Consider the following 16,559-nt stretch of genomic DNA (forward strand, 5'->3'; position numbering starts at 1 on the left):
CGCAGTAGTGAATGCGGATAGACAGAACAAAACAAAGGTAGCTAGCCTGCCGAACAGAGGAGATCGTGTACCGCTTGAGGTTATACGAGGTTATATGAGGTTGAAACAATAGAAGATGGGCTGGTAAGCAATATCGGGGCCAGGACATATCAACAAGAACGAAGTGAATTGCCCGAAGCCCTCGGACATCGCTTTTTCAGCAATTTTGCACTACTGTAGAACTGTTGAATGCGAGATCTTGTGCCTTTGGATAACACGAATTGTACCTCGAACATGAACCCGAGCTGGCTGATTGTAAAGGTTGGCATGCACAATAACCGACCAAAACATCCACATTGCAAAATATCTATCCGTATGCGAGGATTGAAAAGTTGACGATCAAGGTAAGTCTGTTATCTGGCAGTTTCTTAGTGGATATTGCCAAAAAAAAAACATGAGAAATAGATAGGCACATCCTGAGAGTGGAGGAATTCCATCGAAAAGTTGCCATAGGAAATACCATAACAATGACTGTATTGAGTAATCGGATCCAAGGAATACCGGCTTAGGGATCTAGATGGGGCTGTATGCAGTACTCGTACATTGTCAACATCGATGTCCATGTCCATGTCTTGCGCTGAAAGGGGGGATTGGACATGACCCATATCAGGGCACTTCCTCTCTTGGTAGCCAAGGAAACGACTTGACTTCTGCTAGAAGAGAGAAACGCCTTCAGAACGATACTAGGCGAGCCCTAAGGGTGACATGGTGCACTAAAAGAGACATGGCGGTGAGGATGGAGAAAAATCAAGGTGTCAAGCTGAGGAAGATGGCTGGAGAAGGTTCTTGGTAAGTTACTTACTGTGCTATCGTGTTTAGTCAGCCGCATGTATGGCTTACTTCGTCTTGTGTTGCATCCTCAACGCATTGCAAGTCCTCTATTACTCGCATCTATGCGCAATATCATCGTGGGGTGGTCACGGTAAATGGCTACGTATATTTATTGTCTTGTGTCTACTACATAGGCCATCCAGTTGGTAAATTAGTTGATGTCATGTCTGTTCCACTGGCAGCGGCTAGTACCAGCCCTCAACCAGGCTTACTCGACCTCGAAAGAGAACTCATATGCTCTGTAAGCATTGCGCAGAAGTAGTATCCCCGTGCTGCTAAACGATCTGACTCTTCGCAGATCTGTACGGAAACGCTCTATCAGCCTCTCACCCTTATCGACTGCCTCCACACGTTTTGCGGCTCATGTCTGAAAGAATGGTTCACCTTCGAATACAATAAGGTCCGCTCGTCCTCGTCCTCGTCCTCATCTTCCCGCTCCAACACGTATACCTGTCCGACATGTCGCGCCCCCGTCAAGGATGCGCGCCACAATGCGACCGTCACCACTTTGTTAGAAATGTTCCTAGCTGCGAATCCAGAACGCAGAAAGAGTGAAGCCGACAAGGCGGATATAGCAAAGAGTTACGAGCCAGGCGAGAACATTTTGCCCAAGGTTGAGCACGGGGGAGGGAGAAGGAGCAGGAGGCGGGAAGTGGAAGATCGGGCCGAGGAAGAGGCCGAGAGGAGACAGCTAGAGGAGGCAAGGGAACGTAGTATTAGAGAAACAAGAGGCACTGCAGCACAACTCGGCACACGTCTGGCCGCACCAGCCTCGGAGGGTACGAGCAGCCGGAGTCGCAGCCGAGAAAGCAGAGAGCAGAGAAGGCGGGACGATGAGAGGAGGGAAGAACGCCGGGAGAGAAGGAGGAGGGCTGAGGCTGCTGAAGCGCAACTACGAGAACGAGAAGCTACTTCATCTACCGCAGCCACTGCGCCTGTTGCAGACTTGACAACAGAGAATCTCGCAGCTGCCAGGCTATCTCCGCCAACGACTTCGCCAAGGCATCCTGCAGCGGTGGAGGCGAGACATCGGGAGCGTCGGATCGTGCCACAGACCAGCTTGCGTTCGCTGATGAGTTCTTCCGAAAGTGGAGCGGGTACTGGCGATAGCTTGGAAGCAGAGCAGATACTACAGCAAATCATCGACGATGGATTACTGGAAGGATTTGATCTTCACAATCTCAGTCCGGCACAGGAAGATGCGCTCAGTGAACGAATCGCAGAAGCCTACCGACAAAGACAACGGCAACGTGGTGATCAATCCTCACAGCTATCGCCAAGAGATGCGACAAGAAGGATAAGCGGAAGGATTTCTGACAGGACCAGAGTTCGAGAGCGTCAGCAAGAAGCCGAAAGGAGGCATCATCAAAGATCCCACAGCGCTCATGGCTCATCGACCACCGAGTCTAGACGAGTGCACGTTTCCGAGGATCGAAGGCCACCTGCTTCAAGAGCACGATTTCAAGATGCAGACTTTGCTTCTACGGCACAGCGACGGAGGGCGTCTGAAAACGAGCGGAGACGAACGTCTCCTCCTACAACACGATCGGACAGGACCAACCCGGAAGATGTTGTGCGCAACGCAACAAGGTCTGCAACAGATTTATCCGATCGGCCCCAAGCTTCAGATGAAGCACGCGCGAACAGACCACGGCATCCATCCGATACAAGACGCACAAGTACCGAACCAGAGCATGTCCCTGGTGTCTCCGAGAGACGGCAGAGAGTAGCTCAGGGTGATAATGCTAGGTCCTCAACCAGTGACTTGTCTAGTTCCAAACGCAATGGTCCACTATCATCAGAAGCAGGGACGATCCCCACGTCAGCGACTGTAACAACGAGTCCAAGATCAAGGGATGCCTTTGCTGCGACTGGCTCACCTTTGATCTCGCATGGAAATCCATCTCAATTCACGGCTGTACCCCCACAGACGGCATCTCATGCAGCTCCTCGAGCGAAACCAGATCTGCCTCCTCGCTCTGCACCACATCCATCCGCGCCATCCATATCTTGCGCAAACTGTTCACGGCCAAGTATACAGTACGATCTTCACAAGCACTGCTCACAATGCTCTTCGAATATTTGCTTACGCTGCTATCGGACCGTGCCCAGTAGCATTCTTGGGTGTAGGACAGACTCCATAGCAGAGTCAGCTCCAAATGTATCTGCACCTACCTCGCCCTCGGAGAAAATGCAAGCGCATGCCTTTTCGAGCCGCAAATATCTCCGACCTGACGATACAGAACAGTTCGTCCAGAACAAGTCTCCCAAACCTGCTGTAAAAAATCTTTTAAGCAGCGATCCGGCTTCCAGACTCCAGGAAGGCAAATTTTGCGACCTCTGCCAGTCTTTCGCCAACATCTGCTACTGGTCCTGCGATACATGCAACAAAGGTGACTGGGGTTTCTGCAACGCCTGTATCAACAGCCACCACTGCTGCACTCACCCCCTGCTTCCGCTGGCCCACAAATCCTATGCTCCTAAAACACCGACTTTACAACAAGGCCCAAACCCCGACTCAGGCGTCATCACCTTGACGCCTTCAACCCTCCACGCCGACGTCCTCCCTACCACCACCAGTACCAGCATCACCAGAGCAAGCAGTAAAAGCCGCCCCTCTACATCCAACTCCTCCACCCCAGCCAGCACAGCCAAAGACCCAGACTACCTCACCCTAACCTTCACCACCCACTGCGACATCTGCAGCTACCCGATCCCACCCTCTCACACCCGCTTCCACTGCCCCAGCCACCCGTCCTCGCCAACCAATCCCACCAACCCGTCCAAATTCCCCAGCATAGGCGACTACGACATCTGCACCACATGCTACACATCGCTAATCAAACAGCGCAAACTCCGCCGCGAAGACGGCCCCAACGGCTGGCGCAAATGCCCCCAGGGCCATCGCATGATCGTGATCGGCTTCGAAGACGCGCCCGAGGGCCAAAAGAGAATCGTCGTGAACGATCTCGTGGGGGGCCATTCGCTGCGGGATGCGGATATCGCGGCGGCGGGGAACGCGCCCAGCGCGGCGGTCAAGTCGGGCCAGTGGAGCTGGGTGGAGGATGTGGAGGGCGCGACGGGCACCGTCACCAAGAGGGACAGTCGCGCCAGTCGCATCCGCTACAGTAACACCTCGACCTCTTCGTCGTCTGGAGGCGCCGGCACTGGAAGTGGCAACTCCAAGTTCCCGCCTGATGGCGGTCACGGCATGCGCGCGGTGGCGGGCTACCCCTGGTTCCCCGAGGAAGGCGAGTCCGGCGCCGGAGAGCTGATGTTCCCCCGCTGGGCCGAGATCCGGGAGGCCGAGGACGTGAATGGCGAGTGGTGGGCTGGTGTGTATGCTGGGTTTCAGGGGGTTTTCCCGGGCGTGTGTGTGAGGGCCATCTGAGGGGGAGAGACATTGGAGGATGAGGAGGAGGAGGAGGAGGAGGAGGAGGCAAAATGGTAGTAGGGGGAATGGAAAGAAAGATCCCATCTTTCATGATGACTCATTGGGAAAAAAAGTCCTGCTGCTCGTACTGGGCTTTTTAATGGCGCAGGTTTGTTCTTGTGGGGTTGGTTGACATGGGATGAATGTTGGTTGATTGTTTTACGTCTTTCGGTATATACGCGTATCTATCTATAGCTATCGGCAATTTCTGACGATGTGGCCACGCTTGAGGAATGCACGAGAATGATACTTTATCACAATCCAGACTTGATCTGAACTACCCTGGTCAGCGTGCACTGGACTCATCCATCTCAACGGCATCGCTGGTTTCTGCATATGGGAGTGGTGCTTCTTCTCCTCCGGGTGGACTCTCATCTTTCAGCGCCTCGCTGCATCCATCTCCGGCCTCCTGTCCCAACACAGCATCCAGGATAAGGCGATGTTTCGACCCATTGTGATCTCGGTACTCTTCCATAAGTGTTGGGTCTTCGACATCGTGCAGTCGATCTCGGGTTTGAAAATGGACAGCGAAGAAGTTCCCCGAAAGCGATCAAATCTAGACGTCGTCTCCAGCTCTGTCGCATTGGTAGTAGACTCCTCCGCAGTCTGCATCGTCAGACAGATATGCTGGCTGAAAGCTTGATTTCATCACTCTATCCTCTGACCTGGCGAGGGATGTGAAAATACGAACAAGGGGAATTTGATAAAGTCAGACCGTATGAGAGCGCCCTGTTGGCCGGTTTTTCTACGCGGAATCCTTGCGTTCTGTTGGTTCATTTCTACTACGATTTCACAGCCAGTGTTGCTGTGCTGTACAGGTCTTTAAGAGTGCCAGTGGACTGTATTAGTGTTAGGAGCTTCTGGAATGGACCTGTTATTTACCTGTCCCAACTTGCAGAGAGTCCGCCTGTTTGTGGGTAGTGGACCACTACGGAGTACTACGTAACTAATAGTAATCAGCCATCTGGCTGAACGTCGGGTAACTGAGCAGCATCATCCCATCATCCCATCAGTACAGGCCGGAGACCATATTTCAGGTGACACTCCTATGCCATATCTTGTTCGGATGAAGCTCTGCTACCATGTCTTCCCTCCTCAAGGCATTCAACCAACCATTCGACGTGCTATGGCGCACTGCTCTGGTCCGACTTCCCCGAGCGGTCCCTGACGCAGTCCTACGCTACACCTCACCAGAAGGACCTCACCCTTTCGTTTTGAACCTTCCGTCTCGCGGAAGCTATAAAATTCCTGTTTACGTCTTCTTGCCTTCCTTGACGTATGATGTGACGGAGAGAGCGGATCCGGTCCCTGTGATGATCGATTTTCATGGTGGTGGCTTCGTCCTCGGTTCCTGTTTGGAGCAGGCACCATTCTGCGCTCAGATGTCAAGAGAGCTCGGAGCCGTTGTCTTGAGTGTCGACTACCGACTCGGACCAGTCGATAAATTTCCCGCTGCCCTCGAAGACGCCGAAGACGTCTTACATGCTGTACTCCACGAAGAAAAGCCTGGATATCATGAATTGAGGAAGGCAATCACGCAGAACCTGGTTGAGTCATATAACACCAAGCAGGGCGAAGAATGGAAGGGAGAATCTGCTTCAAGCTCAGAGCCCTCTCCTATGGTAGGAAGCGTAAACCTTGATACCGACAAGATTGCTTTATCTGGGTTTAGTAGCGGCGGGAACCTGGCATTGGAACTCGCCCTGGACATTGCCAGAAATCCACCCATTGTGCCCACTCCATGGCCCAGCCCATTTTCACGTGAACACCCTCATCCTATCCCACTCTTGCTCTTCTACCCATCCTTGGATTCTCGGCTCCTACCGTCCCAGCGCACTCGCCCACCAGGTCTTCCAGCTACGAAAAGATTCTGGAGTGAGCTCTCGGACACGCTTGCACCAACCTACCTATCTCGAGACGAAGCATCGCACCCAAGAGCCTCACCAGGACTAGCAGAGATCATCGATGGCGGGCTGCACGAGCAAGCCAGGATTCTTTTGATCCTACCCGAGCTCGACTCTCTGGCGGAACAAAGTGAGACATGGGTCAAGAAGTTGCACGAAAACGGCAGAGGTCAGCACTTGAGAGTAGAAAGATACAAGGGAATGAAGCATGGATGGACACAAATGCCAGTGTCATGGTTAGGGTTGGCAGAGAGACAGACAAGAATAGAGAGTTTCGAAATTGCTAGAGATTTTGTGAAGAAGGTTTGGAAGACCGGAGAGGTTAGCTGAAGGAGCATCATGTTGTGCCGGCTATCACCTACAGCTCTTCGGTAAGAATTTGGCTCTGGTCTATACACTATAAATCTGCTACGGGATCGTGCAGCGCTCAATAACTCAAGTTTAGGCGGTTAACATCAGCAATCCTTAGGATCGAGCCCACGCCTTGATGCACCAGCGGCCCCTTCATCACGACAAGCTCATCTTTCATGTATAGCATTTATCAAGGGTGCGAATGCCTCTTCTGAACATCGACAAAGGTATTCCTTGCCAAGGTGTCTGCCTCCAACCTAGCCCAGAGTACGCTGGAAGATTAATTTTGAGGATACACTTCGTGCGCTATAAAGGTAGCATTCGGAAGATGCGGATGTTTGCGACAAGGAGACTGGGGTCTCAACATGAGATGCTAAGACCACCGCCATAGATGGAGCCATTGTCAGCCTGGAATTATGTCTAGGATAACTCGCCGCCCGCTCCAAGGAAGGAGAAACCCGCGACGTGGAGGCTGCCTACAGGCACCAATATAGAAAGAGGGCATCGATCACAGATGCAACGCTATCGAATGCTCACACGAAGCTGCTACAAGTTTCACAAATCCTTCCGCCGACACTTTTCCTCCTTCCAGTGAAATTAGAGACAGGCAAGGGGGGAGAGAAGGAACCAATTCCTCTATACGAGCACACTTATGTTGCAAGTCTTCGTTATGTGACTGGGTGAAGGGCTTTCCGATCTGGTCTGCATTCTGTGAATGTGGAGAGGGTTTAACAGGAATGGTAGCAAGCTAGAGTTGATCAGATGTCTATGTAGAAAACAAACGATGGAAAATATTTATGTGTCACTCAATGAGGGACGCCCGAGCTGCATATGGAGTCTGTTTCACCGGTTTCGGAATTTCTCGAGGGGATGAGAAACGCTTTTCCGCAGAACACACATTCAATCCGCGCAGGTTGAGGTAGCCACAACGACGCATCATTATAAAATTAACCAAGGCCGCTGCAATGTAGTGACGCCCTCCATGGCGCTTCATGATAAAGGTCCAAGTTCCGCAACCCAACAAAACAATGGACTTTTTCTTTCGCAAAATCCGTACCTTGATCGGCCTGGACCCAGGATAGCCCGCTAAGCCTGATGTAGCAATCGAATTACCACGAGGAATCTGTTACTAGTCAGTTACATCCAACAGACGTATGCGCGTGTCTTTGACCCCCATAGGGTGCAGCCCCACAACGCCTCTAGCCTACCTACGTAGTCTGTTCGCGCGGGAGTCCAGGCCCGATCTAGCATCCCAAGTGCCATATCCGCCACTTCCATCCACCAGCGTGTCATGCAGATATCTTCAACCAAGATGTACACTAGCTAATCAGAAGCTCTGACTCTACCGCACTAACTGACGCTGGGTAAGGCAGGTGCCGTATCCGGCACTTCCATCCACCGAGGTGGCATGCAGGTATCTCGACACTGCCTCATGAGGCAAAAGGTTAATTTTGAAGCCGGCTAGGCGGACCCCGGCATCAGAGACAGCACGCAAGATGCCCCTCGTCCGGCTCTTCCATCGATCGATGCGGTATGAAAGAAACGATACATCTACCATTCCGCCGAAAGGACAGCGCCTTTGGGTTTCGAACCGAACTGGTAGTTAGATGTATATTTCAGTAATTAGCAGACTGTATGCAGATATCTTCGACGTTGGCCTGGCCGACCCAAAAGCTTCCGATGGCCAATCCGACCGGTGTCGAGCAGGTGGCGTAACTACTTCCGCAAGACGGATGCGGATCGAGGAAACATGCATACCACTCTGGTCGACAAAACCGGCTCAATGTAGGATCTTGGCTACCGCTTTCGGACTGGATCTTTCCCAGTGGAAGTACCGGGATGTTTTCATTGGTTTACTCACGCGACACGGCCCAATGCACGTATCTTCACGGCTTTACCCAATGAAAAGCGCGTATCAAGCAGCGCGGGGGAGCACTTCAACCCTTTGGTATATTAGATAGGTAATCGAGATGCCGCAATCAGCTCTTCCACCGATCAGGTTACCATGCACGTGTCCTGCAACCGCTCCCGTTTTTACTCAGCAGCTAAGATGCCTCGTTCAGCTCTTTCAACGATCATCATGTCATGCATTCTTTTTGTTTTAAGCTAAATATTACTATTATAAAAATATAAAAAATATATTTAAATAGAGATTTTCAAAGCTATTAAATGATACTATTTATAAATCTCTAACTCTAATAATTAGCCTAATGCAGCTAATTTAAGTTTTAATGTTCTTAATATTATAACTATAGGTATCTGGGACTAGTAGCCGAAAGGTGAAGCCAAAGAAGTTCATTATGTAGAGTTGAGGAGCTGGTGTGGAGTTGGGAAGTTGGTGCGGAGTTCAAAATTTTGATGTGTCGTCAACCCAATAACAGTCTGCCGTATATATCTGCAAAATTTGATGCCCATCTTGATGACAAGGAAGCCGCATTGACAGGGCCTGCTCTGCATACCACTTCTCTGGCCAAAGGGTGGGTTCGTGTAAGCCTTACAGAGCTTGGTCTCTGCTGTTGGACACCCCTGTCGGAGATGCCACAGACATTCCCGTCCCATTCGCCGAGTATGTGTGTCGACCCCTAGAAGACGCAGTGGCACAGTGATACACAGAAAAGAATCGACTTAGACACAGGCAGTCAAGCCCCGAAAGAAAGCCACCAGAGCGTTCTGAAAACCTATGAAGATACCAAGACAACCGGTTTCCTCCCTTTCAATCTGCACGGTTCGTCTTGGTCTTCTGTGTTTTTGTTTCCCATACCTGCACGGTTCTAAAGCACGTTTCCTCCCAGTCGTCTGCGTGTTTGCTCTGGCTCTTCTTTTTGTGCTACTGTACGGTAGTATGACACGCTCCTTTTGGGGTTTCAAAATTTTTGTCTCGCGTCTGTCAACTTCTTTATGGGATTGTGGTGAGGTTAGTTGATTGTCATTTAACTTGTGGTGTGTCCTTTTCGACTTGCGCCTCCGTTCGGTCTTTTGGTATCTTTTGCTATGGGGTTTTACACTTCTCTTTGTGTGGTGCATACCACTCTGGGAGCTTCGAAAAAGGACTTTATTCACATGTTGCTCAGTTTCCGCTTGTGTACGCTGCCGTCGTTCTCTTTCGAGCTCTTTTCAACGATAACCTGAGACAAATCACTTTCAGAGACCTGAGATGGCTGCACCGCATCAATAGAAAGTTGCAAATCACCCATGGATTCGCTGCAGCGGAACGATTTGTTTTCTGTCCTCAAAGTTGAAGTTTGCAAGGAATGCTCAACTCGGTTAGGCATTCCGGGGAATTTCTCAAACTGGCGAGCTGCGTATTCTTCGAAGACGTTGTCGTCATTAAGCTTTGTCTCTGTGGAAGGAATCTTATCCGGTCGTGTTTCGACTGTCTGCTCTTCCGATGGGGGCACATCAGCGGTGGTATTAGACCTTTCTTCGTTATCTTGGTGTGAAGACCGCTGCAGATCGACCGCAGCAGGTCCATTACGAAGTAAGGTATCGAGCGTATTCTGGACCGTGCTCGGGGCTAGTGGGATGCCTGAGATCAGCGTTCTGGCCGTTTTCACGGTGCTCAACAGGCTATCACGGGAGAAATTGGCTATAGATTCCCCATGAAAAGGGTACTGTGAGTAATGTCGAGCTGATATGGCCTTGACCTTGGAATTTACATTCTCACAGAGATTGCTCAAGGCGGTCAGGAAGTGGTTTTCTCGCATCGTGTCTCGAAATGCAATCGTGGAAGGAATGGTCCACAGGCAATACAGTTGTTGGTGGACACCTTCCATGATGAATTTTCCGTGAAAACGAATGAATGTTGCGCAAAGGTAACAAGACCTTTTGCTGATACCAATATAGTTATCAGCTAATTGGATTTCTGGCTGCGTCTCATAGAAGAGGAGCAGCTGCATTTCTGCGTGCAATACATAATGCCTCCAACGTCTCAAGAGTCGCTGGGCATTTCCGGCCTGGGTTTGAAGTCTCCCTCTTGAAGCCGGCGGGACGCGACTTATCAAGTTGTTGAGATTACTGACAGATAACACATTGATGGCTCGCTTTTGAGACGCAAGGGTCCTGAAACGAAAGCGGTCTATGTCCTGGCAATGTTTGGCGGCAACTCGAACAAGGGTGACTGCACTGCGATAGAATTTGGAGATCTTTCCAATTCTCTCCACCACTTTCGCCACAACGTTGGAATGGTTGTGAACTGTGGACTCAAGAAGGTATCGAAAGGATGAAGATTGGCGTACTTGGTACGTCAATCCTGCGAGAGAATGCACTGATTGCTGATCTTCTGCAGAACAGATTCGATATACCAGGTCAACCATATCCTTCCAACGTTCGTATGAAAGTCGCATATAGTCAAGGTGTGTATCTACACAATATGCTCCCAGTCTCCCTTCGTCCTCCTTTGATTCGCGATGAGGATTGGAAGTTCTGTACACTGGGTGTGGCATAAGATTTCGTGTCAGAAATTCCATGCCAATAGAATCAAGATGTTCTTTGAGCGACGTGATATATCTCTTCACACGAGCGCCACAGTGTCTCAAAACTGCTTCTGAGCACTCGTCCTGGGCATTCTGGATTTGCATATCTGAATACGTGAGTGAGACACTCGGAGCACGATTTCGGAACCAGCATCAGCGATTACCTCCATTTCTGACTTTGTTCACGATTGTCATGATTCCCTCGAGATATTGTATCTCTGAAGGTTTGAATGATTCATTCTTTGCCACTCGGACCGTGAGAGTCCTCGTTGGCAGCTCTTCTCTTTCTAGGCAGGCAGCCGTCACGTTAGACGCTCCACCGGGGCCGGCCGCAATGAGCGCAAAATCGTCCAAGAAGTCGCAGAACCATTCGGTAACTTCATTAGTGTTATTAGGATTACTTCTGCGTTCCGCTTTAACAATATTGGTCGGCGATTCTTCCTGTGACCGATCTAGCAACTCCAAGATGATCGTGTTCTCATAGAAGGCACACTCGTCGAGGTTTTTCCAGATATTTACTCCTTGCATGGCTAATGGCGTCCCTAATGTGTCTCAAATAGAGAGAGTCTGGGAGCTTAGATGGCAAGCCTATTTTGTGAACTCTTCGCCAGCTGCCTACCAAGGGTGTGTGTAGCCGCCATACCTTACCATCCTTTGAGCACGCCCCACTACCAGTTTGCGGGGATGGTCTGGTCAATCTTAGACATGACCCCGATTCCGATCCCATTTTCTAATTGGGAGGGGAGGGGTTTCAAGAGCAAATCATACAGCGCGGGTCAAAGTGTTACGAAGAGCTTGGCATTTTATCCCCAAAAACATGTTGTGCTTGACAGGAACGCCAAGCCGAGGGGCATGGTATTTAACTGCAGTGGTTGTGCCCTGTGTTGTAGGTGTTCTGCGACATGTCGTCCTTTTGGCCCAGCGGTAGTGATTATGGAGCACATCCTGACACCGCTGTTTTCTAAATGTTCAAATTGTTCAAAAGGCTTTCAGAAAGTACACAAGCATCTACAAGGATTCAAAGCTACAGCAAAGTATAACGAACTCTTTTATAATTTAATAACATAGGCATTTCTTTTTAGTGCTTTGCTAATACTAGTCTATCAACCAGAATAATTGAGTTCATATATCGATAATCCCATAGACCATATCAGAGATTTATAGAGTTGAGATGCTCAGGATAGCCCGCCTATCGATCTCAGAAACGCGCTATCGTCATATCGGTGTTGAGATACTCAAGAAGTTCTTGAAACCCAGCCATGCTCAAAACACAAAGCTTATTTCGGACGGTGAATTACGTATGTTAGCTCAAGAAGCAACACACTTCCCAAACTTACTCATTAACCTTCATGCGATCCACCACTCGCGCGAGATCCTCCCCGGTCAATGCGCCGAACAAAAGCTTTCCGAAATTATTGCACGTCAACACAGGTCCACCGCCAGAAGCCTTGCAGACCACACGGAATAGCTTCAACAAGGCAATACAGACGGGAGCCAGCAGAACCTTCACGATGACTACCACGATCAGCACTACCAAAGTTGGAACACAGAGCACGAGCTTCAACGGCGGCTCAATAACACCCAGCCAAACCCACCAGACCATTCCATACGACTCTCCTACCATGGTGTCATCACCACCAAGCACTTGGCCGGGAGACCGTCGAGAAGAGCGCTCAAGCAGAGGCTGTGCCTCAAGGTCTCCCGGCGAGACGCCGCCTGCCGCAATTTGAGGAATTTCCACCTCAACAGCTGCCACCATGCGAGGAGCAGCGGGAGCGAGTCTCGTGCCCGGAACTGGAACCCATGGAACCACAGCCGCCGTTATCTCCCTCAGCAATATTTTCCAGGAGCCCTTCGTGAGGCGCAGTGTGTCGGCTCTAGCACCACCAGCCCAGAGGGCAAGGAGCCGCACATCGACTTCAAAGCGCACTTTCTTCACATACGAAAGTCTGTCCAGCTTTCGACCGCCCCGCAACGACAGCTGAATGCCATTGATAGGATTTATTGGGGCAATGGGAAGATTTTGGTTCAAGCCATCCTTTGGTTGGGAGGTAAGCTTTCACTACTCATCAGCCGTAAGCTTTTTGTAAAGGCAGGAAACGGGGCAGGGCCAAAATCGACGACGGAAAAAGCGAGAGAGAGAAAGGAAACACACCGGAGCAACGCAAACAATCATCTGCCTCTTCACAGCATGTTGATGAAACGACATAACCACGCACGGATGATCATACACCCATTTATCCATCTGAAGACCGGCCGTCAAAGAAGGATCAAATTCATGCACCGACGCCTCAGGCCGTATCCACAGAATACACCCTTCCCTGAACTGGCCCCACTCAACTGCTGCTCGGGCATGATAAGGCTGGATTTCCGCCGACGGTGACTGGCCGTGCCGGCGAGCAGAAAGCGCCATTATTTGATCCGAGGCAAGAAGAGGACCACTCCGCAAGAGAAAGAAGAAAAATAGGTAAAACGTGACGATCTGGGTCCTTCGACCCCCAATAATTCAAAGTAATTATTCAAGGAGGACAGGCAAAGAATGAGAGAGAGAGAGATTGAGAGGCCTTGCCCTCTTTTGAATGCTTTTCAACGCCTTGAAACAGCAACGGCGCCTGGGAAAAAACGGAGGAAAAGGGGGCTTAGGTTTGGGTTTGCTCATGGCTTGCGGCTCAGCAGCGGCACCTACCTACCTAGTAGATCATGCTTCGGCGCAGCCTATGATACCCGGCGACTGTTTGTGTATTGCCTGGCGAAGGAGGGTTGATTCGCTAGAACAAAAGCCAACAGCCCACGTTAGAGAGACGTAATGACTCATTACGGATAGGATCAATGATTCGCCATAGGCGCCGCATTCGAACTTTTCAACGTTTGACAAAAATCAGCCCCCAAGCATTCTCCACACGTCCAGAATGTACTAACTAGCTCAGCAAGGGAATCAGAGCATTGTCAATGAGTATCACTAACTGAGCGTGAAGAACTAAGATACATGAGAGGGGGAAACTGACACTAGTTTGGCACCTTCCTTCGGCCCTTGCTAAGGTTTCTGGTTAACTAACTACGCTAGATGGTTCGGTGCAACCTTAGCCGTGCATCGGCCCGTTAGGCACTATGGTACTTTGTAGCCTCGTGTGTGCATACGGGGAGGATTAGAGTGAGTCTCCCCGTAGAGGCACTACTGTAATTGAGGCGCCAGTAGCGAAGTGATTGGCTCAAAGATTGGAAGCATGAATAGCAAAAACTTATGTGCTGCCAAAGCCTACGCTATCTGAGCTTCTACTAGATGTGTTCCCATGAAATGTCAGTCGATTCATTGAATCTCAACAAGCCCCATCTTCTCAGCTTTCCCCGATTATCAGTAGAGAACAGGAAAGTGGGAGCGACAATCCCTGGTGAGGGACCGGAGATCGCATCACTCCCTTCGAGCCAATAGCCAATGGCCACATGATTTAATACAGCTCATCCTGCAGAACACACGCTCATTTGACTCAAGACACGATCTTTGATTTTGTTCTCCAACATACATAAGAGACTGACCAGTCTGACTTCGTAAATTGACTACAAAGCTTTGCGGCCTCAGACCTCAACGGGTGGATTAAACTCTCCTATTACCCTGACCGTCTAGATCCTGCAGCGAGATAATGGAGCGCCAAATGATCAAAGCTGGATCTTCTATAGACTCTCTTTGCTTTGCTCCCTCTCGAGAAAATGAATAGCGACGCCATCGACCACCACCGGCTGGCTATCAAACGCCTGCACGAGGCTGTCGAGCGCGAACTCGAAGCGTTCGATCGTGAGATCATAGACATTGAGCGAGAGGCGCATAGGGTGACTAGACAAGATCTTGAGACCGAAAAGCAAGCTTGTAACCGCGAGCGAGAAGAGCATAGGGTGACTAGACAAGATCTTGAGACCGAAAGACAAGCTCGTAGCCGCGAGCGAGGGGCGCATATTACAAGCCAAAGGGTCTTGGAGCGGGAACACAAACAAAGTCTTGATCAAGTACGAGCAGCACATAACTCAGCCCAAGAGGCTCTTGAGGCCGAGAAACAAGCCCATCATGCTACTAAGGAGACTCTGAGAGATACAGTACAAGCACTGAAAGCATCCCGGACGGCCCTCGATCGCGAACAAGAGCGTCACAATGGCACGCAGCAAGCACTTGGCCAGCAGAGACAAACAACTACAGAAGAGCGAAAGAGGCTCGATCAAGAAATACAGGCGCATGAGGGTATACTTGCTCAAAAAAGACGGGCGCATGAGGGTATACTTGCTCAAGAAAGACGGGCGCATGAGGATATACTTGCTCAAGAAAGACAGTCGCATGAGGATATACTTGCTCAAGAACGACAGGCGCATGAGGGTATACTTGCTCAAGAACGACAGACGCATGAAGGTATAATTGCTCAAGAACGACAACGACATAACGAGACACGGCAAGCTCTCAACAACGCACAAAGAGCGCTAGAAGAAACTCGGCAAGTTCTTGAAAGTGAGAAACAACAACTTGACCACGAGCGCCGAGAACATATTGCGAGCCGAGAAGCTCTTACTCGTGAACGACAGGCTGTCATCGATGAAATCCAAGCGCGTGTTAGCATGTACGAGGCCCTCAAGCGCGACTTGGCTGGTAAACTTGTGTACAGGAAGAGGAACTGCACGTTGGAGGTGGTAAAATTAGACCGCTATTTTCAGCCAATACAGAGGTAGGATTACAGGTCCTAACTGAAAGTCGAAACACGTGGCAATCCTTATTGAAAACCCTATTCTATCATCAGTGGCCATGGCCGATTGATCAGGATGCGCTTCGGGGACAGTGTGAGATGTCCTTTTTGATGGGAGCTGCATGTGTCTGTGTAATTTCGTTCCATATCTTAGATCATGTAGGTCGAAGCGACCTTGGTACCAGTGTAAGTTCGAGTTTAGCACCTGATAAATCTACGCAAAATAATCATGTACTATAATACCTCGTTAGAAACTCTGAACAACTACGGCCAGGTCACAGGGCGGCCAGACTACTTACCAGGAGAAGGCCCTCTAAAAACTATGCCTAGATTACCACCAACGTGTGCTTAGTTTCAGCCTAACTGTGATATGATCTAGTTTACATACTATTATGCAGCTAAACATCTGGAATCTAATAAAATTATGTTATTTCAAACGTCATTTTAAGAAAATGACGCTCAAATTATGGCTAAATTATGGTCATTTGAGCCTCCTGACAATCCTTAAAATAATAAAATGTCTGCAAAATCACTAAGGACCAATACCGCGTCATTTTCAGAGCCCTTCTCCCGGTAAGTTGTTTGTTGGTGAATAGTCACGCGGGATATCTTGGCTGCGGATATTTGAGCCAATGATAAATAACGTCATTTTATGACAGAGTGCAATGGTGGAATACCGTTCCTAACGCATTCCGTGGGAAACCTGTGCGGAGTCCACCTTTTGTCTCCGTGAGTTAGATGTGACGTGATATAAGTTATGGTAGTTAGATATATTCATACTAACGTACACTACCACTTACCGGGCCAC

General features: G+C 49.9%; 5 protein-coding genes across 5 annotated transcripts; 3 read left to right on the forward strand and 2 right to left on the reverse strand.

The window, feature by feature from the left end:
* Nucleotides 1-1,033: 1,033 nt before the first annotated feature.
* EPUS_05234 (uncharacterized protein) lies at nucleotides 1,034-4,261 on the forward strand (the record flags this gene model as incomplete). The annotated part of the gene is made up of 2 exons (XM_007805791.1): nucleotides 1,034-1,111; nucleotides 1,169-4,261. 2 exons carry the CDS (start codon nucleotides 1,034-1,036, stop codon nucleotides 4,259-4,261), a joined length of 3,171 nt encoding a protein of 1,056 aa, XP_007803982.1.
* Nucleotides 4,262-5,385: 1,124 nt separating this feature from the next.
* On the forward strand, nucleotides 5,386-6,537 carry EPUS_05235 (uncharacterized protein; the record flags this gene model as incomplete). The annotated part of the gene is made up of 1 exon (XM_007805792.1): nucleotides 5,386-6,537. One exon carries the CDS (start codon nucleotides 5,386-5,388, stop codon nucleotides 6,535-6,537), a length of 1,152 nt encoding a protein of 383 aa, XP_007803983.1.
* A 3,077-nt stretch (nucleotides 6,538-9,614) lies between these two features.
* Nucleotides 9,615-11,558, reverse strand: EPUS_05236 (uncharacterized protein; the record flags this gene model as incomplete). The annotated part of the gene is made up of 2 exons (XM_007805793.1): nucleotides 9,615-11,137; nucleotides 11,195-11,558. The coding sequence occupies 2 exons, from the start codon at nucleotides 11,556-11,558 to the stop codon at nucleotides 9,615-9,617; spliced, it is 1,887 nt and encodes a 628-aa protein (XP_007803984.1).
* An 805-nt stretch (nucleotides 11,559-12,363) lies between these two features.
* EPUS_05237 (uncharacterized protein) lies at nucleotides 12,364-13,443 on the reverse strand (the record flags this gene model as incomplete). The annotated part of the gene is made up of 2 exons (XM_007805794.1): nucleotides 12,364-13,068; nucleotides 13,186-13,443. The coding sequence occupies 2 exons, from the start codon at nucleotides 13,441-13,443 to the stop codon at nucleotides 12,364-12,366; spliced, it is 963 nt and encodes a 320-aa protein (XP_007803985.1).
* A 1,292-nt stretch (nucleotides 13,444-14,735) lies between these two features.
* Nucleotides 14,736-15,737, forward strand: EPUS_05238 (uncharacterized protein; the record flags this gene model as incomplete). Its single annotated transcript, XM_007805795.1, has 1 exon — nucleotides 14,736-15,737. The coding sequence occupies one exon, from the start codon at nucleotides 14,736-14,738 to the stop codon at nucleotides 15,735-15,737; it is 1,002 nt and encodes a 333-aa protein (XP_007803986.1).
* Nucleotides 15,738-16,559: the final 822 nt, after the last annotated feature.

The sequence above is a fragment of the Endocarpon pusillum genome (assembly GCF_000464535.1).
Source record: "Endocarpon pusillum Z07020 unplaced genomic scaffold scaffold4522, whole genome shotgun sequence".
Taxonomy (NCBI): domain Eukaryota; kingdom Fungi; phylum Ascomycota; class Eurotiomycetes; order Verrucariales; family Verrucariaceae; genus Endocarpon; species Endocarpon pusillum.